Source organism: Apodemus sylvaticus, chromosome 7 (assembly GCF_947179515.1).
Source record: "Apodemus sylvaticus chromosome 7, mApoSyl1.1, whole genome shotgun sequence".
Taxonomy (NCBI): Eukaryota; Metazoa; Chordata; class Mammalia; order Rodentia; family Muridae; genus Apodemus; species Apodemus sylvaticus.
Window position 1 is genome coordinate 71482239 of NC_067478.1, and position 26031 is coordinate 71508269.

Sequence of the window (26031 nt, forward strand, 5' to 3'; positions counted from 1 at the left end):
TCTGGCGCTTATCCACTCGTTTATTTGGTTTTGGAAGACAGGGTTTCTCTGAGTAGCCCTGGCTGTCCTGGAACTTACTTTGCAGACCAGTCTGGCTTCACAAGATTCGACTGTATGCACCACCCTGCCTGGCTAAAAACAATTTAAATGCCTTTGGAAGAGGCCAAGTTTCCATTTCCAGGGTTCACCCTTCTTCCTTTCACTCTTGGAAAGGGTTCTCCCCTAGAATTGAGTGGTCTGACATCTATCACAGATCAGGTGCCAACTATCTTGTCACCTCACTTTAGTAGGCCCTTAGCCTGTACTTCGGTAGGCTACAGCCCTCCCAAGTCCACCAGAGGCATCAGGACCAGTGCTGTCCGAAAATCTTTTTATTTAAGCACAAAAATTGAGACATGACATATACATTTGTACATGGAGGAAAATAATACCAGAAAGTTTACAAAACCCCGGTGTCTGTCATTACCATTTGTTGGCTCTAGGGCTAAATGGGCTGACAGCATGAGGGTAGCCTCAGGAGGGCCCCAGTTCCCAGAGGCAGGAGGCTGGCCAGCTTGGTGAGAGCACTGACACAACACAGGGTCCAGGTTTCCACAGCGGCTTCCTAGGTGCCACTGCAGTGACACACCTGTGGAGCCCCCAGGACAAGTGGAAAGGAACCTAGAGTCCACTGAGGGTGTAGGAAGAACCCTCAGAAAGAAGGCTCAGCGGTCCTGCCTGCAGGACATAGTTCTGGACTGATTTCCTCCAAACCACCCCCACCAAGAGTTGTAAGAGGTGAATATTGCTAAAGATGGGCAGGGGCCAGGCTCCGGCAGAGGGCAGCCTTAGGAGAAGAGAACCAAAACAAACAGGTCAGCAGACACCTACCCTCTCACCAGGCTCCCAGAGGCTGGGCGGGACTTGATTGACTTGTCTTCAGTCCCTTCCCATCCCAAGTCCCAACCAGTCCCACTCACTATACATTCAGAAATCTGAAGAGAGGGGCTAGGGAGGCCCCCAGAGGGCACAAGGTGCTATTACACTGTGAGTCGAAGCAGGCACAGGGTCACGACTCTCTTGTGAAGAACACCTGGCGCTCACCCGAGGATCATTTGGGAAACTTCTGTGCACCCACCCAGCACACAGTCCACCTAGAATGGAGCCCTTGGGAGGCTTATGAAGGCGGAGCAGGAAAGGCGAGGCTGTGGAGGCCCCGGTACAGCTGAAGCCGGTAGAGGGAGGAGTGGCAGCTGGGGTGCCTGTGGATATCCCTGGTACAGGGAGCCCAGGTTGGCCCATGATCCCAAGCACATGAGTCCATTTGTTTTCAAGGAAAACAGTCCCATTGCTTCCAGACAAAATCCTACCAAATCACCATTAGAAAAGGAAAGACAGCTTTGTTAATTTTTCTTTTCCCATGTGTTAAAAAAAAAAGTCCCTGTCCCTTCCTCTCCTTCCCTCTCGCAGAAGAGAAAGCTGACTACTGAGGAAGGAGCAGGGACAGGACAAATCCCTGCCAGGTCCATGCTGGGCGTCGCCACTGCATAAGGCACCCACGGAAAGTGCAGCTCAGAAGGCAGGTGACAGAAGAGGCCAGGGCTGAGGGAAGGAGAGTCAGGAGCACTAATTCCCCTGGAAGGTTCCTCGGGCTGCAGATGAGGCAGCACTGCGGAAGGTTCTGCTGCTGAAGAGGCCCTGGGAGAACTCCTCCTGTGCCTGCTGGAAGCTGGCTCCCGTGCGGCGGTAGAGGGCGTGTACCTAGGGAGGAAGGCTGGGGTGAGGAGAGCCCAGAGCAAGCCAAGCCATCAGGGTGGCACCCGGGAGGTCGGCCCTGCCTGGCTGCTCACCCGGGGCCGTGGCCGAGGTGTTGGACCCCTGAGAACTTCGGGAGCAAGGACTATCTGGATGTGTGCCCAGGAGAGATGGACACTTTTCTTGGGCCGCTCCTGGCTCTGCCCTACTTACCCGCTGCAGGAGGAAGAGTGAGAGCCCAGCACAGAGGGTAAAGAAGCCAGCCACTACCATCATGATGATGGTCACAGCTAAGGGCCCATTCTGCACCGTGGATAGGGCTGCGAGCCAACCACTACAAAAGAGAAACCAGAGATGAGGGAAGATTGAGACTTAGCAGTCCCCAAAAGGAGCACTTCTCCCAAATAGCTGTGTCCTGACCACCACCGGGACATTTCTCAGCAGCTCAGGGAGCCTTTTGGTTCAATGACCTTCCTCTGTGAGACACCAGGCTGTGAGTGCTGACAGGCCCACACTGCTCCAACATGAGCTCTCCTGAGGTCTCAGAGGTGGGGTCATATGGAAATCTTCTGGCCCAGCTGCTTCTTGCCAGGAGCAGCCCAAGGCTCAGCGTTGCTGACTGAGGGTGGGGACTGGGAAGACTTGGCTTTCACAGACGACTCTGGGGAGAAGGAGCCCTGGCCAGCCTGTTGCCTCTACCCTGTTACCTCAGTCATTAGTGGTTATGTCATCATCCCCAGAGCCTCAGTGTCCTTAGCTGTAAAGGGATTCTTCTCATGCTACCTGATGTCAAAACTTACCACAAAGCTACCGTGATCAAAGCAGTGTGGGACCAGCAGGAAGGGCAAGGCCCCAGGCCTCAGAGTCCAGAGGTACATATTTTAAAAATTATTTTCCAGGGATTGGAGGGATGGCTCAGTGGTTAAGAACACTGACTGTTCTTCCAGAGGTCCTGAGTTCAATTCCTAGCAACCACATGGTGGCTCAAAATCATCTGCAATGGGATCCAGTGCCCTCTTCTGGCATGTTTGAAGACAACTATAGTGTACTCATATACATAAATAATTCTAAAAAAATTATTTCTCAATTTTTTTTCTGTGCATTCTTCTTGTTCCGTGTGAGGTGTCAGATTCCCTGGAACTGGAGTTACAGACAGCTGTGAGCTGCCATGTGGGTGCTGGGAATTGAACCTGGGTCCTCTGGGATAGCAGCCAGTGCTCTTAACCATCAAGCCATCTCTCCAGGACCCCCAATCTATTTTTTAGGGGTCCTAAAACCAAGGGGACAGTGAGATGGTTCAGTGGGTAAAGGTACTTGATGCCAAGCTTGCTGGTAGAGTCTGATACTCAGGACCCACATGGGGGAGGGGAGGAACTTATCCTTGGACCTTCACATACAGATCCTGGCGTGCATGTCCACCCAGCCCCCTGATAAATAAAAGGGATAAAAAAAATTAACACCCTAAAGGTCTCTTTACAAATGGTAACGGGACAACTAATCCTTACTTCAATCCTACATGAAAATTAACTCAAAATAGCGCAGAGATTTAATTGTAAGAACTATAAAACTCTTTGAAAGGCTGGGCATGGTGACCCGCACCTTTAGTCCCAGTTCTCAGGAGGAAGAGGCAGGAGAATATAAGTTCTAGGACAGCTAGGTCTACAGAGTAACCAGGACAGCAAGGACCATAGAGAGATTCTGTCTCAAAAAACAAACAAGTGAGCTCGTAGAAGAAAACTGGAAGTAACGTCCATGACTCTGAAGTTATGTGTAATGTGTGACACTGAACGCACAAGCAGCAATGACCAATGCAGCATCAGGAAAGCCGGCTCTGAGGCGAGGGGCTCACCACTGCTCCTCACTGCCTGAGTTTGATCCACAGAAGCCACACGCTGGAAGGAGACAGCTGGTGCTCCCATGGGGGTGATTGCAGGACATACACACTAATAAAGGTATAGTTTTTCTTTTTTTTTTTTCTTTTGTTTTTTTTGAGACCAGGTTTCTCTGTAGCTCCGGCTGTCCTGGAACTCACTCTGTAGACCAGGCTGGCCTCGAACTCAGAAATCCGCCTGCCTCTGCCTCCCAAGTACTGGGATTAAAGGCGTGCGCCACCACCGCCCGGCAAAGGTACAGGCAAAGGTACAGTTTTAAAATCGTTTGTGTCTTAAAGCTGGGAGCTGTGGCTTACACTGCAATCTCAGCAACTGGAGGCTGAGACCACAAATCTCAACTTCTGGCTTCCACATAGAGCTGTACACACATGGGCCCACATGAACATGAACGCACACATGGGCATGCACATACACACAGAGAAAAGAAAATGGTCACAGAAGATCTAAGGGAAGGCGAGAACAGACGGGGCCAGCAGAACTCAAGAGTGCAAGGCAGTGAAGGCAGGGTCAGGACCAGACCTCAGATCTTAGACTCTCAATCCAGAGTGCAAGTATTAATTATAGCATGCCCACCCCACTTACTTGTTTGTTTGCTTTGAGCCACTGTCTTACTATGTAACCCTAGCTAGCCTATATCTTTTTATATAGACCAGGATTGCCTCAAACTAAGAGATCCACTTACCTTGCCCTCCTGAGGGCTGGGATTAAATGTGCGTGTCACCATGTTCAACCCATTTGTTTTTTGAGATTCTGTTCTCCAGGCCCAGAACTTACTACATAGCCCAGGCTAACCTTAAACTTCCAATCATCCTCCTCATCTCCCATGTGCTGGGATTACAGACATGGGCCACCCACACCTGGCCAACCTAGCTTCCCTAACATCTAGCTTAAAGTAATAATGGAACTGGGCCACCACCAAAAGGGTCAGGATAAGAACACAGGATAAGGGTGGCAGGAGGGCAGTGAGCTCAGGCTCAGAGTGCCACTGTGGCCAGCCAGTCCTCTCCTCTCCTCTCCTCACATTCTCAGCTTGCTACCTGCTGTGAGCAGGGACTGAAATAGCCTCCCTCCCAGGCTCCTGCTCTCAGGCCCCAGGCCAGTGCGGCCTTTTTGCAATGCTGACTCTTGCAACACCTCTTTCCTGGTCATTTTCTCTTTCGGGGGTCCCAGGGGTCAGACCCAGAACCTTGCACATGCTGGCAAGGTCTGTCCCTGAGCCACAGCCCCCTTTCCATTATCTTACGAAAGTAGTGTCTCTCCTTGTCCTCTTCATCTCAGGGTGTGCACTGAGAGCAGCCCACGCTGGCCTGGGATGTGCTATAGGCCTTGGATTCCATCCCAAGCACCACATAAAACAACAGGCACAGCCCGGAGGCAGAATGACAAGAAGTTCAAGGTCATTTGGGGGCTACACAGTGAGTTCGAGAGGTAAGGTGTAACTTAGGAGCTCCAAAGGCCAGGGATCCACCAGCCTCTCAGAGGATATTCCAAGAGAAAAGCAAGAACTTGACAGACAGTGCCAGACACAGCCCTAACCCAAACTGGCATGGTGGCTCAGACCTGAACTTTCATCTCTCTGGAGACAGGCAGGAGGATCACCGAGAACTGGAAGCCACTCTGGCCTATAGCACGTCCCAGGGCAGCGTGGGCTGCTCTCAGTGCACACCCTGAGATGAAGAGGACAAGGAGAGACACTACTTTTGTAAGATAATGGAAAGGGGGCTGTGGCTCAGGGACAGACCTTGCCAGCATGTGCAAGGTTCTGGGTCTGACCCCTGGAACCCCCGAAAGAGAAAATGACCAGGAAAGAGGTGTTGCAGAGAGTTTCCATGGAGATTGAAACATACTATCCTACTGTAAAAAAATTCAAAATAGCTTCATGAAGTTCTTGAAACTGACCAGAGTCATAACCCCTGCCTGCCAGAGAAGGTAATAAAAACTGAGGTTTCCCCTCTGACAGAGAAGGCTAGGCTGAGGGAGCGCTCTCAGACAAGCTGGACTGGCAGGAGGACTAGAGATCAGACCGGCTGCCAGGGAGAGTGTTGGACCAGAGAGTCATCTGAAAAGGACCCTTCTCCAAGCTGCTGAGCTGCCTTCGGACACTGCAGTGTGTGCACCAGGCACTGCAGTGTGTGCACCAGGCACTGCAGTGTGTGCACCAGGCACTGCAGTGTGTGCACCAAGTACCCAGCTTTGTAAGCTGTCATCTGTGCTGCGGTGGACTTTGGTGACACAGCTGTCTTTGAGTAATTTCTGCTCCTGTAAGTTACCCTTCACCCATACCCTTGTAAGTAACCCTGATAAACCTCATTGGTTCACCAAGCTGGGCTTCGACGGCACCACTACTTTGGTCTGTCTCAGGTTCCCTATCTGGGCTGAGTAGATGTGTGTGTGTGGCAGGAAATGTTTCATCACACAACAGAGAACCCAGGCAGATGGTAGAGTGCCCACCACCCTTTGTCCACCATGGTCCACACAGGCTCTATAGGAGCTAGGAAAAGGCAAGGAAGCTGAGGCTCAGCTCAGGTCTTACCTGGTCCCCAAGTTAGGCAAGCCAATCAACTGGATGAAGTAGATCCCTATTTGACAAAAAAATACAAAAAAGAACACGAAGAAGCTGAAAGAGTTGTCAGACCTGTGGAGAGAGAAAAAAGTAAAATGTAAGAGGGCTTGGGGCCAATGAGACAGCTCAGCAGGGAAAGGTGCCAGCGCCCAAGTCTGACACCAAGCCCTGGACCCACAGGGCGGAAGGACAGAACTCTCTTTTGACATACTCATATGCACTGTGGTATCACGTACACACACACACACACACACACACACACACACACACACCTGTAAACTTGGGTAGGAGAAAAGATACTGTGCTGTTTTCTTAGTTACACACATAGGTCTCATGTAGCCCAGGCTGGTCTTTTTTTTTTTTTTTTGGATTTGGTTTTCTTGAGACAGGGTTTCTCTGTGTAGCCCTTGCTGTCCTGGAACTCACTCTGTAGACCAGGCTGGACTCGAACTCAGAAATCCACCTGCTTCTGCCTCCCAAGTGCTGGGATTACAGGCGTGCGCCACCACCGCCCGGCTTTAAATGCTCTTTTTTTTTTTTTTGGCCAGGCTGGTCTTTTAATTCTCTATGCAACCTTAAATTTCTGACCCTCTTGCTGGACCGCAGGCCAGTGGCACCGCACCAGGTTTTACGTGGAGCTTTCCATAGACCCAGGCTTTGCGTGTGCTAGGCAAGCACTCTACCGACTGAGCCTCGCTCTACCGACTGAGCCTCGCTCTACCAACTAAGCCTCACTCTACCGACTGAGCCTCGCTCTACCAACTAAGCCTCGCTCTACCGACTGAGCTTCGCTCTACCAACTAAGCCTCGCTCTACCAACTAAGCCTCGCTCTACTGACTGAGCCTCGCTCTACCAACTAAACCTCACTCTACCGACTGAGCCTCGCTCTACCGACTGAGCCTCGCTCTACCAACTAAGCCTCGCTCTACCAACTAAGCCTCGCTCTACCAACTAAGCCTCGCTCTACCAACTGAGCCTTGCTCTACCGACTGAGCCTCGCTCTACTGACTGAGCTACGTCCCTCACTTTGACTACTGCATCTTTGAGAACGAGAATACAGAATCCAGGATCTGCCTTCCTGGATACTCCTGGCTCTTCTTCCCTAAAAGCATCAAGAATGAAGTGGAATTCCAAATCCCCTGGGTCTTGGCCATACATTGTTTATGCTCATGGGAGCAAGCTTACATACTGGTCACAGATGTCTGAGATCATAAAGGTGAGCCTCAGACAGTATCTGACACCCGCAGGGCAGCGCCTCACCCTCGGCAGGGTACTCCCTCTTCACAGCAATTGACTCCCTCCTGCCCAGGAATAGTGTAACAGCAGGCGAGGCTCCAGTCCCTCTCATTCACAGACAGGCCTCTAGCAAATGGCTATAGGCTAGGCTGAGGCAAACAGCTCTTAATTTGTCTGCTCTGACTGAGTAAGAAGAGGAAGGCAATCCCTATTCTGAATTAGGACTGTGATGGACCAGGAACATGGATCTATCAGCTACTCCTGGGAAGCCAGCCAGACCCTCACCCCCGTGCTAGCTCCACTCACCTGAAAGCCTTGTAGATGGGTCGGTACCAACAAAGGAAGGCACAGGGAGTGAAGATCAGAAACCAGAGGATGGAGAGGCCGAAGGCTGTTCCATTAGCTGCGTCACTTGTGAACCAGGCCAGGCATGCAAGCAGGTTTAGAAACAGAGTCACCGAATGCACTAGGAGTGGCAAGGAGAGAGAGGTGGCTCGACTCAAGGTGGCTGGAGGTGGCTGCTCACGGAGCAAGCTACTCCCTAGGAAAGGCCATGCTGTGAAGGTGGCTGCAAAATAATAGGGACTTCTGGCTATAGCAAGGGAAGGTCGGCTTTCAGACCACAGTTCTCTGGGACCCCAGACCAGGGACCAAGTTTTCTTTGGAGGTGACAAGGACACCTAGGTTTCAGGGATAGGCATGATAAGGTATAGACCCGCGGCTGATTCTTGAGGAATGAAATAACTTTCTCAAAGGCCTTTCAATGGAGCTGCAGTCTTTCCTAGAGGCCTGTGGGGAGCCAGGTTGAGCCTTTCAGGAGGTGAACTCTACAGGAATACAGAAGTCCCTTTTCCTTTTCAAAGGAGTCTAGCTGGGCCTTTTGAGCAGGTTCCTAAATAGGACATAAAGAACCTCCCATGCTAACCCAAACACTGGGAAGGATGGAGTCTGTGAGAGGTCTTGACCCCAGCAAGCAAAGCCCCTCCAAAAAAGCCAGGAATCTTAAGACACTGCCAATGCACCCCGGGACTCACACATCCACAGATAGTAGAGCATCCTGCATATCCGCTGGTAGTCAGCAGGGATCTCCGTGGAGAAGTCCTGGTAGAAGCAGGGTTTCACAGGGCACCAGGAGGGCAATGGCGGCCAGTTGTTGTCTCTCACTGTGTACAAAAGGGTTCAGCCTCAGCAGTGGCACAGAAGGAAGCATACACATACCAGCTTATAGGCAAAACAGAGCTTGCAGAGATGCCCCCACAAGCAGAGTTCAGAAGTTTCAGGGGGCTTCGAGGAACATGAAGTGAGCACCAGGAACCCAGATAGATACCCACAAGTTTGCTCCGAGATAATGAGTCCCAACTACACTGGGTAATAGAGGGAGCTAAATGTACCAACTGATGTGTTTGTTTCTTTCAAGCCTGTGAGGTAGCCCTGACGATTACTAAATGTAGACCAGGCCAGCCTTCAACTCACAGAGATCTGCCTGCTTCTACCTCTTGAGTGCTGGGATTAAAGGTGAGCTAGCATACTGGTTTTAAAAAATATTTTTATTCATGATCTGCAGCTGTTGCTACTTTGTTTCCAACCCAATTCCCCGGTAAAAGAAATCTGAACTAGGCCGGGTGGTGGCACATGCCTGTAATCCCAGCACTCTGGGAGGCAGAGGCAGGTGGATTTCTGAGTTCGAGGCCAGCCTGGTCTACAGAGTGAGTTCCAGGACAGCCAGGACTACACAGAGAAACCCTATCTCAAAAAACCAAAAAAAAAAAAAAAAAAAAAAAAAAAAAAAAAAAAAATCTGAACTCAATCAGTAACAAAACAAAGCTATAAGCCTAGATTGGGTAGATGTTGCACTACACTACTCTATTTCCATCTTTTTTTTTTTTTTTTTTTTTTTTTTGGATTTGGTAACTACCATCTTGGGGAGTCCAACTGCACCCTTTTGCAAAAGTATTGTCCCAGCTGGACTTGTGGGGAGGAGCAGGAGACTCTCATCTAAATATCCAGCCCCTCCCTACTGTAAGTTCTAAGCAATTCTGCCTTTATTGTACATGGCCTTGGAAGAGGCTACACTATATAGGGAAGAGGGCCCTATGTAAGCTCTCTTCCTCCCTGCTGGGTAGACTTTCCAGGGACAGCCCGTTGTGGGAGGAGTTACCCTGTAGTAACCTCTTACCCATGCTCTGTAAGGAACCAGTAAACTCACTAGTTCCACAGAGTAACCTTTGGTGGAATTGTACCTTAGCTTGTCACTGGGACCTTATTTATAGCTCCTTCTGGGAAGAAGTTTTAGCAACAACATGGAACTGTGGACCCAGGGAATCAAAGACTTTCTGAGCTGGGAAGGAATGCAGAAATAACTCTATCAGCAGAGGCTCACTCTGCTGATCTTTTAACTTCCGCCTTCCTTCTTTCTACCCGAGAACCAGCACCCTCCCTTCTTCCCTTGTTCCTTCCTTTTTTTTCAGATGTAGTCTCTTACTATATTATATATGGCTTCGGCTGGCCTGGAACTTGGAGTAATCCTTCTGCCTCTGCCTCCAGTGTGCTGGGGTTACAGATATTGTCACTATGCTGAGCTCCCCAAACCAACATGCTTCTAAAATCAAGATCCCCCATAAAGGTGGTTCAGAGTGCCCCTTGTGCCAGGTAGAGTAGGCTAGACCCCAACAGTATGTTACCATGCAAATTCGCCGCAGTGTTCTGCAACTCTCGCTCCTTGCGTTCCAGCTCGGCAGCTTTTCTGTCTAATTCTTCCTGCTGCCGGAGCAGGCCTGCCTGGGCCGCAGCTGCGACAGCCTAGAGAGAACAGGAGCAGGGGACAGCCAGCAATGAGAACGGGACATGTGAGCCCAGGTAGGCCAGCAGAGGCACTTTGCCCGGGCAGGGAGAGCTAGCAGGTGGGCCAGGGCAGTCGGGCCCAATAAAGTGTCTTGGGCATTAAGAAATAATACCATGGGTGTGCCTGGTGACCCTGCCCACTGCCCTTATTCTACACCTTTGACCCCCCAGCCCTGGTGGGGCTCTCCGCTCCCTCCCCATCTCCCATGGCTCATCTAGTCCCCCATATCGAAGCCCAGGCTACACAGAATTGTACTGTCCTTTGGTAAAAGCACAGGAGCCCAACTTGAAGCGGAAAACACAGAGTGCTGAAGCTAGAGGGAAGAAGCTGAAGCAATGTGTGTGCAAAGTGGAAGGCACGCTAGGCTGCTGGCAGAAAAGCACAGAGGGAGGATGGACGTGGGGCAGGCCACGGGCACCAGAGCCTGGGCAAGACACAGCAAAGTAGCCTCCCTCCCCACTCTGCCCGGAGCTGCCCCCCAGGCCCACCTAAACGTCTGGCCATACCCTGGGGACAGTCCACACTATGTGGCCCTTCTCTACCTGACTGTCATGGCACGAGGAGGCCAAGTTTTATCACCTCTGCAGAACAGCAGAGTCTGTCAATGGCAGTTCAGGGACTCTCGGGTGAGGCTGAGCAGAGCTGGACTGTCACCTGTTTGGCCCCATCTTCCTCCTGAAGGATGAGACTATGGTCCTCTTTGGGGGAGCAGGAGTGGCCATCTCACAGATGACAACTAGGCCTGTGTATACCCATGCACACATTTCAGCAAAGTAGTTCTCCAGAGACTGAAGCTTGCCTCCCGTGAACTTCAGACACTGGGATCAGAACTGGTCCTAGCCTCATCTCCCTGCGCTGTTGGTAGAACAGAGGCAGGGTCTCTGCATCCCATAATCCCCGATGAACATAAAGTCACCCCGCACACAGGGAGTGTCTCACCTCACAGGGTTCTAGGACCCAGCCTGGGCAGGCTCCAGGTGCCCAGCCCACCCTCATTTTGCGCATCTACGCTGGGCCTACCTTCGGAAGCTTGCGCATGTAGCTGTCCCTGGGAATACTATCTCCTTCTAGTAGCATCTGCCTCTCTGAGGGCTCACCCGCTGCCAGGAATCGGGCAGGCAGAAACTTGCTGGCCTGTCTAAGCAGGAGCTGCAATACACAACTCCACTGTGGGCCATGCTCACCATGGCAGTGAGAAGTCTAGGGTGGGGGTGGGGTGGGGGGAAGGGGGACAGAGGTCAGCATTAGGCACAAGCAGACAAAGTTCACCAGACTCAGTGAAGGGACTAAGGCAAATAGGATAGAAGGCAAGAATAAATGAGGTTAAAAAAGAGAGGGGCCAGGCATGCAGCTTGGTGACAGAGCATTTGTAAGGCCATGGGCTTCATTTGCAGCACCACAAACAAAAAATTACACAGATTCTATACCCTGAGAAGGCCCTGGAGTGGTGCAACAGGACAAGTGTTCTCTGTAGATCCCAGGGGTCCCAGCCTGGTAAGTGGAACTTACTCTGGGGGTTGGGGGTTGGGTAGGAGGAGTGGGGCTGTAGTGTGGCTCCTAAGAATCTTACAAGAAGCCTCAGGGATGAAGGCCCTTTCCCTGCCCCCAACCCTAAAGGTTCAACTATGGACCTGGGTGATTCCTACTTGCAGGGAGAGGCCAAAGGACTCCTGACTAGTAAGTACCTGGGGTGTTGGCTGTGCTGGCTCCACTGAAGGCTGGAGAACTGCGGGCTGGGAGGACCCAGGAACTTGTGTGACAGGAACTGTTGTCGCTGCATTTGTCTGAGTGGGGCAAAGAAAGGAAATGAGTGGGTGCCACTTGTGGCAAACCCACGGTGAGGATCTGATGTAGACTCTCCTCTGCAACGTGACCTCTAACCCACACCCCTGGCCTTGCTAGGTACCAGGCTCTCCAGCATTGCCCTGCACAGCCCTGTAAGAGAGAGGCCAACGTCTCAGAACCCAAAGAACTTCAGTCACATTGGAGACGTCTCCACTCTTACCTTACCCCAAGTCTACTTTAGGACTGTCCCTGTGAGGACAACAACTCTCCAGAGCTGTTCTTTCCCTGCCATATTCCTTGCTCCAGACACCCTGGCACCTCCCACTAATACACATGCCACTATCTCCCAGAAGACTACGTGACTCAGAAAGGACATAGTCACCAACCTCTGAGAAGGGATTGAACTCAGCCAGGCCACTCTGAGGGGCACTGGTCAGCTGGGTCACAGAGGGATCCTGGGAAGAAAAAAAGAAGCATTAGATGCTGACAAGAGGAAACAGCCGTGACCAGGGGACAGCGAGCAACCCAGTGTCCCACATATTCTGGTTCTGGCCTGCCCGGTAACAAAGTCTCTTCATCCGAATCCCTTCACCTTTTCTGGAAATAGTTAGCCCACACAGGCTCTCTCAGTGCCAGATTCAGAGGGGACCACAGTGTTTAACCCAGGAAAGTGTTTTTTTCCTTACTTGGGTAAAGAGGGCTAAAATGGGTGGAGGTAGAGACCACCCTGTACTATTTATTTTTTATTGTTCTGTTTTCTGGTGCTGGAGATGGAACCCAGGGCCTTGTACTTGTGAGGTTCAACTACTGAGCTAAGCCCCCAAACCCATTTTATTTCTTAGTCTACAGAAAGCATTTTATTCCTCTTGCTTTTTAGGGGATGGTTAAAGGTTCTGGAATGGAATCAAGCTACTGGCTGCCAACACTGCCTATGAAATCAGGCACACTTGCTAGGAGGGAGAAGATCTCAGATGAAAAGCCAGAAAAATGTTTCCTTTCCTTTTCTTTCTTTTTTAAAAATTAGTTACTTAGTTTATGTATATGAGCACATTGTAGCTATCACCAGACATACCAGAAAAGCCACTATGTGGTTTCTGGGAATTGAACTCAGGGCCTCTGGAAGAGCAGTCAGTGCTCTAACTGCTGAGCTATCTCTTCAGTCCCTCTCCTTTTCTTTCTTAAAAAATATAAAATAAATTCTAAACCTGGCATCTACACCTCCAATCCCTGTATTTAGGAGGCAGAGGCAGGTGGATCTCTGAATTCCAGGCTGGCCTGGTCTACAAAGAGTTCCAGGACAGAGGACTACACAGAGAAATCCTGAGAGAGAGGGAGGGAGAGAATGAAAGAAACTGCCTCAGCGGGGCGTGGTGGCCCACGCCTGTGATCCCAGCACTTGGGAGGCAGAGGCAGGCAGATTTGAGGCCAGCCTGGTCTACAGAGTGAGTTCCAGAACAGCCAGGACTACACAGAGAAACCCTGTCTCGAAAAACAAAACAAAATACAAAAAACAAAAAAGAAAGAAAGAAAGAAAGAGAGAGAGAGAGAGAGAGAGAGAGAGAGAGAGAGAGAGAGAAAGAAAGAAAAAAAGAAAAAAAGAAAAAAAGAAAGAAAGAAAGAAAATGCCTTATAGTTAGTGTGGCAGCTTGTCTGTATGTAGTCTTAACAGTCTGAAGGCTGAGGCAAAAGGATCAGGATCCAAAGAGTTCTAGGCCAGCCTCGGCTTACATACCAATTCCTGGCCAGGCTGGGGTATAAAATAAGATAATGAGATCATGTCTCAAAAAAATAGAAACAGACATCATCAGCAGAATACTGTCTGTCCTGTGCTTCTAGCCTTCTGCTTCTGCCCTCCTCTTTGCTTAAGTGTCCCTTTTGGTGACAATGGCAGTTCATCCTGCCTGTCGTATAGCAGGCAGCCTCCCCACTTCCTGATCATGGTTAAGGGCTTCAGGTCTTACTGTTGAGACATGCAGGAACTCTGGGGGAACAGCTGTGAGAGGCCAGACTGTCCCCGGCTGAGTTGCTACAGTTCATTCCCAGACATACATCTTTTGTTCTGTTTTTCTTGACAGAGTTTAATGTCCTCGAATTGTCAAGAGCAGGACGGCCTTGATCGTGATCCTCATGATCCCACTTCCCAAATGCTGGGATTACAGTGTGTACCGCCACACCTTGCTCTGCAGACCCGATTCTTAAATACGGTGTCAGTGTCACAGACACTCAGCAAACAGATCAGTTCAAAGGTATAGAAAAAACATGGGTCCTTCTCCTGTAAGAAAACCTGGACTCTGTGGCACATCTTTAGTAAGACACACACAGAATCTTTCATGGAAGGATCACACCGATGAGCCCAAGGAGGACCATAAGCTTTCTCTCGCAGTCACAAAACTTAGTTACCAGCATCAACTTTTCCTATTCATGAGCACCACTTGGATCTTAAGTGGGTCAAGCAGTTATTTAAAAGGATGGTGAGGTCTAAGTTTCACCTACAAAGTAGTAATCTAAAACCTCTTCAGCTGCTCAGACTGGAACAACAACGCCGTTTACTGAATGTATAAGAGGGGAAAGAAAAGCTCCTAAAGTTAGTTCTTTACATTCCGTGAACAGTTACAGAGGGAAGATGCCCCATGCTAGGAGAAGCAGGACACAGTTCTTTCCCTCTTAGGAGTTCACGGTATGGTAGACTAGTAGCTAACACTAAATGCCAAGAGTGTGCTGGGATGGGGTTTAGTGTGATTGACAAGAGGAGCGGGAGATACCTCAGAGAGCTGGGAGGAGGTGGGTAGGATGGTTAGCTTTAACTATAAATTTGTTTCAAACTTATAATCATCTGGGAAGAGAGTCTCAATTAGATATTGTCTACTTGAGTTGGTTTGTGGGTTTGTCTGTGGGAGGGTTATCTTGAGTTAATTGGTATGGGAAGCCACTGTGGGTGGCACCATTCCCTAGGCAGGAGGGGGATCCTGAACTATTTAAGAGTAGAGAAACCAAGCTGGCACAAGCTAACAAGCAAGCATAGATACACTAGGTTCTCTTCGCTCTTTAACTGCAGATGTGATTCCTAGCTGTTTGAAATTCCTGAGTTAACTTCTCCATTGTGTTGGACTGTAATGTGGATTTACAAGCTGAAATAAACCCCTTTCTCCCCTAAGTTGTTCCTTTGCCAGGGTATTTTATCACAACAGCAGAAATAAAACTAGAGTAGTGGGCTTCCCAGAAGAAAGCAGGAAGGTAAGCAAAGGCCCGGGGAGGCAGGCCAAGAGCAGGTAAGAGACGCATTTCTCTGTAGGCAGGGTGTGAGGGCCCAGGAGAAGCATGGCTGAGCTGGGGCTTACAAGGGCCCTCTTGGCTGGTTTGGAGGGAAAGCCCTTATCATATATTTCATAATTCCTGGCTAGGCCTGAGCCTCGGGGACGTCCCTGCTTTCCCACATTATATCCCACCTGAGCTCCCACTCTGAGGCTGATTCCAGGCTCCAAACAAGCACATTAAACACTTCAGCTCTGGCATGGTAATACACACTGGTAGTCCCTGCACTCGTGAGGCTGGCAGAACACTAAGCCACCCTAGGCTATATACACAGTGACTCTAAAGCCAGCTTAGGCTAGATAGCAAGACCCTGTCTCAAAACAAAACAAAAAAAAATTCCTGCAGTCATACAAGAAGGTCCCTTTATAAAAGCGCCAAGTTAACTTGGTCAAAAGTAATCACATGGAAAGGCTGACAGAGAGTGCATCGAAAGAATGAGGCAAGGCCTTGGGAGGGGCATGGGGGCTCTTTTCCGTCTTCCAAATTTCATACGATAGTGTCACTTTTACCTGAAAACACAAGGGTTAGAGGAGAGATGTGTTGAGGAAAAAAGTTAGGGATGCAGCTCATTGTGGGGAAATGCTTGTTCAGCAAGCGCGGTGTGATTGTTGGCACAGCACTGCTGGGCAGGACAGCACACACCTGCCATCTCAGCACTCACGCTGAAGCAGGCTGCTCAGAGTTCAAGCCCTGATGGGTCTCTGAAATGGAGGCCAGCCTGCTGGTTATTTATTTATTTATTTATTGTATATGAGTACACTGTAGCTGTCTTCAAACACACCAGAAGAGAGCATTGGATCCCATTGTAGATAGTTGTGAGCCACCACGTAGTTGTCAGAAATTGAACTCAGGAACTCTGGAAGAGCAGTCAGTGCTCTTAACCACTGAGCCATCTCTCCAGTCCACCAGCCTGGTTTATACAGTAAGTTCTAGGCCAGCTAAGATCACACAGTGAGACCCTGTCTCTAAATATAAGCACACAGGTCCATCACGGTATCACACACCTGTAACCCAACATTTAGGAGACTGAAGCAGGGAGATTTGCCTTGAATTTGAGACTAGCTTTGGCTACATGATGGTAACTAAACCCCATCTCCAAAAAGGGGACTAGGGCTAGCAGGCACTTGAGAGCCTATCTGAGGGCAAGCATATTCTAGGTCTCCTCTCTGCCACAGGCAGCGATGTCGAGTGCTCTAGAGACGACAGGAGCTTCTTGGTCCTGTTCCCAGCTTCAGGCTTTTGGGCCCTGAACCCTTCCTGTGGACAGTCCAGCTTCAGTATGTACCACCTCCTTCCTCTTACTTCCTGTCCATTCCCTACACAAACCAACCCACAAAACGCTGAGCGGGGACCACCAAGAAGCAGCCTTAATCATTGCCGCTGAGAAGAAGCAGTGCAGAGCATCAAACCCGATCAGCACTGAGCCAGGCAGCAGTAAAGGCAGCAGTGTCACATGGGAGCTGGGCGCATCACGACAGGTGTTCCTTAACTGGCCTCAGACCTCCTAAGCTCTAAAGAGAACATGCTGTGTTCAGGGAACGAGAAGGGTGTAATTGGGTATTTTGCTTAGTTTTCTTTTTTAGAGACAGGGTCTCATTGTGTAGTCCTGCTTACCTCCAAATCACAGGATCTGACTGCCTCTGCCTCTTGATTGCGGAGATAAACATGTGCGCACCACCACATCTGGCTTAGTTTCCAGTTTTGTATTTGTGGTGGTTTGAGTATGGATGGCCCAGGGAGTGGCACTACTAGGAGGTGTGTCACTGCGAGGGTGGGCTTTGAGACCCTCCTCCTAGATGCCTGGGAGTCAGTCTTCTCCTGTTTGCCTTTGGAACAAGATGTAGAACTCTCAGCTCCTCCAGGGCCACGTCTGCCTGGATGCTGCCATGCTTCCTGCCTTGATGATGATGGACTGAAACTCAGAACCTGTAAGCATTCCTACGGATTGCCTTGGTCACGGTATCTGTACATAGCAATGGACACCTTAGGGCAGCATCGTTGACTCATTAGTTTGTTTTCTTTTCTTCCTCCCTCTCCCTCTCTCTTTCTCTTCCTTTCTTTCTACTTGAGGATGACCCTGATCCTGATCCTCTTGTCTCTACTACCCAAGAGCTGAATTATAAGCTTACGCCACCACACCCAGCCTAGAAGAAGGTCAAGGAGGCTTAGAGGTGAGAGCGTAAAGAGAGAATAGCCAGAAGCATCAGGGAACCAGCCCGAGAGGCACAGGGCCAGACTGGAGCAGTTAGGACCTGACCTCAGTGACAGGAGGAAACAGCCACAGGAGTTTGAGCAGGGCATACTGTGACCATTCTGGTTATAATCAGGAGCGCACAGGAAGGCACGCTTGGCCATGACTGCTGACCTGAGTAAGGGGGTTAAAGTATGGGACAGCAGCTCGGCATGGAAGAGTTAGGGACTCTGGAGACCTGCGGTAGATGTCACCGGCTCAGCAACTCAAAGTTGGTTAAAATGGAAAGGCTGCCAGGAGACTGGGTTTCCAGGCTGTGTGGGAAGGGAGAGGCCCTCTGTAGATTCTGGACCACACAGCAGGTGTCTGTGCAGTATATCTGGCTGGCATGTCTAGAAAGGTGTGGATGCGAGCTGCTCGAGACATTTCCAGAGCTTGGAGTGAGCTGAGGACTGGTGAAGATGCTATTCTGAGGACACCGAAGTAGATGCAGAAGACTGAGAACCGGGCCTAAGTGGAAGAGACAGGAAATGGAAACAGCCTGAGATAAGTCAAAGGTAGCAGGCGGAGACAGCCTGAAGAGTCAAGCCAGGCAGGTGTGTGTCACCCAAGCAACAGAGACTCCTGAGCTCACAGAGAGGACAGGCCCTGGGTGTGGCTGAGATACTGGGTGTGGTTGTGTAGTCTACAATCTCAGTACTCAAGAGGTGGAGACAGAAGGATCAAGAGTTCATCTCTGGTTCCAAGCTGAGTTCCAGGCCAGCCTGGTCTAAGGGAGGCATTGTCTTACGGAAAAAATTTAAAAAAGCCAGCCATGGTGGTACATGTATTTGCTCTTGGGAGGCAGGCAGGTGAATTTCTGTAAACTCTAGGACAGCCTGGTCTACACAGTGAGTTCCAGGCCAGTTAGGGCTATATAGTGAGATCCTGTATTAAAACAAACAAACAAACAAACAACAGTTGCTCTGGAACCACGGCCATGAAGCTATTAAATCTGCCCACATTTCTGAGCCCTAATGAAAAAAATCCTAATATTCTTTTTCTTCTTTTCTATCTCTCTTTCAAATAGTGGCCAAAACCTAAGCATGCCATCTCACAACTTAATACCAAGTCCAGACAGCGGCGCAAACAGAGGTGTCCCTGCCTTTATGCATAAAGCTCACTTTGGGCTTTCTCAGACTCTCGCTGAAGCCACCTGCTTTCACCTCACAGCTGCTTGCTGACCTCCACTGATGAACTAAAAAGGTGTGGCTGTCTTCCTCTTCTCCATGTCCCTCTCGCTGGTGGCTGCCAAGGTTTACAGCTTGCTTGCCTTGTTATTTTTCTCTCAAACTCTAGAGATCTCTAAACTAATTGTCAGAGACAAGACTACAGGCTCTAAGACTGAAGAGGCCCCTAGGTGACAGACGGAATACAGAGGTGACTTCTTAAAGAAGTGACTTTTGGTTCTTGCTGTTCATCCCAAATCCCTCATCTGCTTGTCCGCCAGCCTGCTGCCTTCCGCCGCAGACCCTTCCTGGCACGGGGCTCTGCTGTTCCTGGGTCCCTCACAAGCTCCCTGCACCCAGCTGCCCTCCTCCAGGAGTCTCAGTGTTCAGCTCTGCCAAGCAGATGACAAGCTCACTTCCCTTCTCTTGGGGACCAGCAGGTGGAACGGCGGGGCTTCTGGCGTGCATAAAGATGTGAACTCTAGGGGATACCTGCCGCCTGAGGCTCACCTTGCACTGTGCTCAGGACTCTTCCCTAAGTGAGTATCCTGGTTAAATATTATCATCCTCTGAACAATCAATAATCCTATGCAAAGTGACTCCAAAGAAAATTTAACAGAAGTGTAGAGTCCAAGTCATCTGGACCTCTAGCCAAGTTCTAACCGCCACCTGGCTCCAGGCGCCAAGCATAAAGGCAGCTGCACCTCCCTCTGGGTAGCTGTCGGGAGTTGGCACTGAACTGTGAGACTTGCCATTTTCAAATTTCTTTTTTTTCCCCCTTAAAATTTTTTAAAGATTTTATGTGTAAAGGAATTTTGCCTCAGTTGCCTCAGTGTCTGTGCACCATGTGCATGCCTGATCCCTTTGGAGGCCAGAAGAAGATGCTGAATTCCCTGGAAATGGAGTTACAAACAGTTGAGAGTCACAGACTGTGGGTGCTAGGAATCAAAGCAAGGCTGTCTGGAAGAACAGCAGTGCTCTTCCACCACTGGGCCCTGGCTCCAGAGCCATTTTCAAACTTCTTAAGACAAAGTCCTGTCCTGCAGTACATTCCACCAGGTCCTTAAACTAGATGTGGTGGGACACACACTCCAGCACTCTGGAAATGGAGGCAGAAGAATTAGGAGTTCAAGGACAGCCTCGGTTACACAGTGAATTAGAGACCAGCCTGGGATAAACGACACCCTAACTCAAAGGGTCTATTTGTGATTCTGAGAATTCCCAAACTCAGTGGAGCTGAGGAAGTGGCACAGGCCTTAGTGTCTACGGAGGGGACCTCAGGTCACCTTGCTGTCATCGTCATCCTTCACAGGAGGAAAATGTTCTGCATCCCGGGGAAGCAGCCACAGCACCGAGATTGAGAAGCAACGTGTGAAAGCGAGACTGTGAGACTTGGCGAGCCCGGGCTCTGAAAGGCTTCCTCTGCTGAGCGCCAGCACCCTTCACACCCCTCCCGGGACCCAGCCTGCTCTGCTGTAATCGGGCCGAATGCTCGGAGAAAAGCAGCCCTGGCATTTGCTTGGGTGGTCTGATTTGTGTGAACTGCTGGGAGGAAGAAAAGGACAGTACAATGCCTCCTCTTTTTAGTTTTCCCCCTCTGTATCACTTGACAAGACTCATGAGAAACATCTGTGAGCAGACAACCTGGAATCATTCCAACCAAGGGACCCAAATATCCAGAGGGCGAGGAGCAGATGTGCCACGATTAGCAGAGGAACCAGGGTGTGCACATGGAGGCTGAAAGCGCTAAGGCCTGGCTAGCAGCTTCCTGCTTCCTCCTGGAGTTTGGTACGCCTCCGCCACTCTCCAGGGACTGCACTTTCCACTCAGGGCTCTTTCTTGGAAGGACTCTTTCTAATAATCCCAACTATGCCTATTTGCAAGGAAGGGGTTCATGGCTGCACTAGGAGGGGGAGCGGGGAACAGGGGTATCCTAACAAACCTGGATAAGGGGCTGGGAGAAAGCTATCAGGAAATGGCTGCCTTTGCAGGTGTGAAGACCTGAGCTGGATACCCAGAACTCCCTTTTTAAAAACTTTTTGAGAGAAGGTTTCACTGAATATCCCTGGCTGGTCTGACACTCACTATGTAGCCAAGGCTGGTCCCAAACTCACAGTGACTGCTTGCCTTTGCCTCTATAATTCTAGGATTAAAGGCATGTTAGCACATGCCTGATTAGAACTCCCATTTAAAAACAAAACAAAAAGCCAGAAGTAGGGGCCGGAGTGGTTAAGAGTAGCACCCACATCAGATGGCTCACAACTACCTGTAGGTAACTCTAGCTCCAAGGATCTAATGCCTCCTTCTTCTGCGCCCTCCTCCCCTGGCCACCAGCATGTATGTGGCATACATACATGTACACATGCACACATCACATATGTACACTAAACCAGAGCATCTGTCATCCCAGCACTGGGCAGTCCCAAGACAGGTAGTTCCTGAGCTCACTGGCCAGCCATGTTCTAGACCAGTAAGAGACAATCTAAAAAAAAAAAAGGGTGAGGAGTGCTTGAGGAAATTAAAACAAAGTTCTCCGACCTCTACACACCTGCACACACAAGAACACACACAGAAAAAAAAATAACTGGGGCAACTTCAAAGACGCATGGGAGTTTCACTGGCTTTTTTGAGTGTCAGCAGAAACAGGTTCCGTGGTCGAGCAACTCTGAGAAATGCTGGGTCAAATGTCTTCAGTAAGGAGTTTCTCAGGGCTTTAACCAAACTGGCAAGGCCTGTCAATGTTCACGAAAAATGTGATAGGGGAGAATTTCTCAAACCCACTTGACCATAGAACAGAGTACCTTCAGAGTTCAAAATATACTGCTTAAACTGTATTGCCTTAAAAATCCTATATTGAGGCCAGGAGTCGTGGTGCACACCTTTAGTCCCAGCACCAGGGAAGCAGAGACAGGCAGATCTCTGAGTTCAAGGATAGCCTGGTCTACAGAGTGAATTCCAGGACAGCCAAGGTTACACAAAAAGACCCCATATCTCAAAACAAAAGTGGGCAAGTGTAGGGTCAAATACCTTTAATCCCAGAACTTGGGAGACAGAAGCAAGTAGATCTATGTGAGTTCCAGGCCAGCCTGGGCTATGACACAGACACAGACACAGACACGGACACAGACACACACTCTATAAGGGACTGCCCCAAGGTAGACTCAAAGACACTGGGTTCAATTTTTTTTTTTTTTTTTTTTTTGGTTTTTTCGAGACAGGGTTTCTCTGCATAGCCCTGGCTGTCCTGGAACTCACTCTGTAGACCAGGCTGGCCTTGAACTCAGAGATCCACCTGCCTCTGCCTCCCAGAGTGCTGGAATTACAGGCGTGCGCTACCACGGCCCAGCGGTTCAATTCTTAGCAACAACAAAATGAAAAATAAAATCTAGGGGCTGGAGAGATGGCTCAGCGGTTAACAGTACTGACTGCTCTTCCGAAGGTCCTGAGTTCAAATCCCAGCTACGACATGGTGGCTCACAACCATCTGTAATGAGATCTGATACCCTCTTCTGGGGTGTCTGAAGACAGCTACGGTGTACTTACCTATAATAAATAAATAAATCTTAAAAAAAAAAAGTCTGCCCTATTCCATCCCTTCACACTAAGGGATGGCGAGATGGCTCTGGACAAGATGGCTCACTAAACCTAACTCCCTGAGTTCGATTCCTGAGGCTCATAGTGGAAGCAAAGGACTGACTCCTGCAGGATGTCCTCTGACCTCTGTCATGCAACACAGCATGGACATGTTAAACGTAAAACATTTTTAAAAGTTTAAAAGCTTAGCTTTAGCCGATTTGGTGACCAACTGCCAGCACTCTCATTTCGAGAAGGAAAGGCTACACTGGCAAGGGCTCCCAGCACTCTGGAGGCAGCCCAAAGAGGACTACTGTGTGACCCAGGCATGCCAGTGAAACCATGTCTCCAAAAAAGAAAACTGAAGGATGACAAGAATGCCAACACTACAGTCTTTCCTTAGCTGACCGAAAATAACCCCGGTTTAACACAATGTATATGCATGAGATTTGAGAATCTTTAAAACAGCACCATCCTAACTATGACGCCCAGGTCTAAATTCCTGTGTGAGGCTAATTCTGGCATGCTTCTGTTGACTCTAGCATGTCCCAGTCTCACTGGAATCTTGCCTTTTGTAAAGCTGAACTGAAGACGCTAGGAGAGATTTCTAAGAACATTTACAGTCCCTGTCAGCCACAGACTCCAAATAGTAAGTATATTTTGCAATCCACCATTATATGGTATGACAGGGGGAAAAAAAGCTGTTCTCCAGACTGACTAGGTGTGACAGTTTGAGTCTGTCACCTCCCCACAAGCTCTCTCCTGAGCGCTGAGCCAACACCCTGAGTAAACGAAGCTGGACTCACACCTAGTCATCCAAGGACTGCACCCTCCCAGTGCCCAGCCCCGGCAACAGGGAAGCAGCTCACACTCTCCTAAGCCAAGGGAGGGCAACGCTGACCAGAGGAGCTCCAGACATCAGATACAAGGCTGCCTCTCCTCACAAAGCCTCTCCTCACACAGCTTCCTGCCAAGGAGGAATAGTCATTCCAGCATGGGGTTGGGGGTGTATCACCATCAGCCCAGCCCTCTTCTTCTCACAGGATTCCCCTCCAGATGTTGCCGGTTTGCAAGCCAAAAGCTGCTTCCTGTCCTGCCATATCCTGAGACTGCCCTGACAAACTGTCTTACTTACTTCTAAAGTTACTCTCACACTTTGCCCAATCATTTCCGAGGCTAGAGACGGACTTAAGACTTTCAAGGAGCTGCTCCTAATACAGGGCAGGACAGTCCTGTTCACTGTTAACCCTGGAGACGGTCTGCTGCAATGTCGGACAGCTGGCTGACCCTGGGGGCAGCAACACTATTATTCTGACAGAATAAAACTGGCGAAAGGAGGCCGGGCAGTGGTGGCGCACTCCTGTAATCCCAGCACTCTGGGAGGCAGAGGCAGGCGGATTTCTGAGTTCGAGGCCAGCCTGGTCTACAGAGTGAGTTCCAGGACAGCCAGGGCTATACAGAGAAACCCTGTCTCAAAAAAACCAAATCCAAAAAAACAAAACAAAACAAAACAAAACAAAACAAAAACTGGCGAAAGGAACATCACTGTATACCACACATTCCCAGAGACTGGATTCTTGGTATATATAACCAGACCCTCAGTATTATAGAACAATCTATCATTAAATCAAAGGAGTTAGCAGAAGACAGTAACAGGGAAAAAGCAAATATTCTTCTCCTCGCTCAACTAATAGAGGCAACCGTTTGCCTTATGTAAGAGACAAGGTCCCCGCAAAGGCTCTGTTGAAAAACATTAAGTTATAAGAATAAAATAACTCCCCAGTGTAACAAGGAGTGAACTACCAAAATCTGCCTGAAGGTTCCATGAACTAGGTCACCTTGAGAAAGAGGCATAAAATTTCCACTCTCGGACTGGTTGGGTGTGGTGGCTCAAGCTAGTTATGACTGCACTTGGGAGGTAGAGGAAGGACCCCAGTTCAAGACCAGCATGTTTAGCAGAGGGAGTTCAGGGCCAGTCTGTGTTATCTGAAGAGATCCTGTTATAAATAAACCAAGGGCCAGGTATGAAGCTCAGTGCTACCCAATCTGCACAGGGGTAGAGGATTTGCCTAGAATGTACAAAGCTGTGGTGCAATCCCACTACTGCAAAACTTCAGATGGTCACACACAGCTCCCTGAGTCTCTCACCAGCTGGTTCAAGGCGCTGCGCTTTGCTCCCACCCTTGGAAGGACCCTCACTGGAAAAGCTCAGAGGACTTCTCCAACACCCGCGGGAAGCACTGAAGTTGCAGATGACCAAAGGAAAGTGCCAGCAGGACAAATCTATGTGCTCGGTGACATTCTAACACAGGAGGAACAGCTGGGCTCATAAATCCCCAGTCATCACCAGCACGCGTCCCTCAAACTGGTTTCAGGCAGACATGAAAGAAGAAGTACAAAGCGCCCTGGCACTAACAGGAATTCCAGCTCTTCAGCACAGACAGCGGGGCATCCCTGTGTTCTCCACGTGAAGGTTTTGGCTTAAGTCCGAAGACTGCTGTATTCTTCAAAGTTCCAAAGGTCAAGCCAGTAACCACCCGTGCAGATTTGTCAGACCTGTGTACCTTGTGCTCCAAGCTCCTTCACCTCGCCCCCCCCCCCGACCCCCCAGAAAGTCTGTGTGGCCCAAACTCACTCCGAGCAAAGCCCTTGGTCAACAAGTACAATTTTTACCAAGGCCATTTTCTGGCTTGGACTCTCTTCCTACCCTCTCTCAGGCTTCTTTTCTTGATAAACACTAGAGACTCTGTACTTTAGATGCTTGCCTCACTACTGCCGTTGCTGCTAAGGTGTTGGGTTATCTCCATATTTCTCCACCCCAATAGACTTCTACTTCCTCATTATGTTTCAATGAGCCTTTCCCCTAGGATGACTCAATACAGGTAGATTCCCCAGGACTGTAGAAATGTCATAGCTACATTTTGCTTCCCTTTCTGACTCTAAGACACCTCCCCAGTACAAGATCGTGCTTGGCCCTTTTCTCCAGCAGAGGCCGGTCGGATGGCCCACAACCCGGGATTCTGTAAGAGCCCACTTCTTCGCAGCGCCCCGCCCCCTTGCCGCAGTTCCACCTGTTGCAAAGTCCCGCCTCCATACAAACTTTGATAGGTCAGCCTTCAGATACCGCTCTCCCATTGGACAGGTGATCCGTCCCTCCTACGCCACGTCTCCCGGCTCTGGCGAAAGAGGCCCAGGCCGCAGCCCTTGGCCCTGGAGAAATCTGAGGGTTGGGGGGTTCTACCTGGAAGGGGTTTACATCCACTGGGTCCGCGAACGGGTTAGTGTCGAAGGCTGACATGGTGATCGAGGGCTAGCGGGCGATCTCCGCGAGCGCTACTGCCTTTGGTCACTCAGACCCAGCGGCACTCAGTGTAAACCCTCCACTTCCGGGAGCGAGGCAGCCGTTCTGGCGCAGGCGTAGCACCCTCTGTATGGGCGTGGTCCTGGACGTCACAGAGGTCCGCTCCGCCCCTGCCCAGCCCATTAGAAAGCGAAGGTTATGCATTCTGTTTCCATCCACTTTATTTTTTTCTCCAGAGATGCTGCGGATAGAACCCAGGGCCTCACGAACGATAGCGCTGTAGCCCTGATCTCCATCCCCAAACCTTCCATCCACTTACTCCTCCGGTGTAGGATCTCTTCTGATGACTTCCTTCTTATGTGTATTTATTTTGAGCTTCCAAATATAGGACCG

The 26031-nt window shown here is 49.9% G+C and overlaps 1 protein-coding gene across 1 annotated transcript; it reads right to left on the reverse strand.

Moving 5' to 3' along the window:
- Positions 1 to 353: 353 nt before the first annotated feature.
- On the reverse strand, positions 354 to 25756 carry Scamp2 (secretory carrier membrane protein 2). The gene is made up of 9 exons (XM_052188233.1): positions 25579 to 25756; positions 12440 to 12508; positions 11954 to 12052; positions 10108 to 10225; positions 8461 to 8589; positions 7733 to 7892; positions 6160 to 6261; positions 1948 to 2068; positions 354 to 1740 (listed from the first exon to the last, which is right to left on the reverse strand). Exons 1-9 carry the CDS (start codon positions 25633 to 25635, stop codon positions 1606 to 1608), a joined length of 990 nt encoding a protein of 329 aa, XP_052044193.1. The 5' UTR covers positions 25636 to 25756; the 3' UTR covers positions 354 to 1605.
- Between the last annotated feature and the right edge of the window lie 275 nt (positions 25757 to 26031).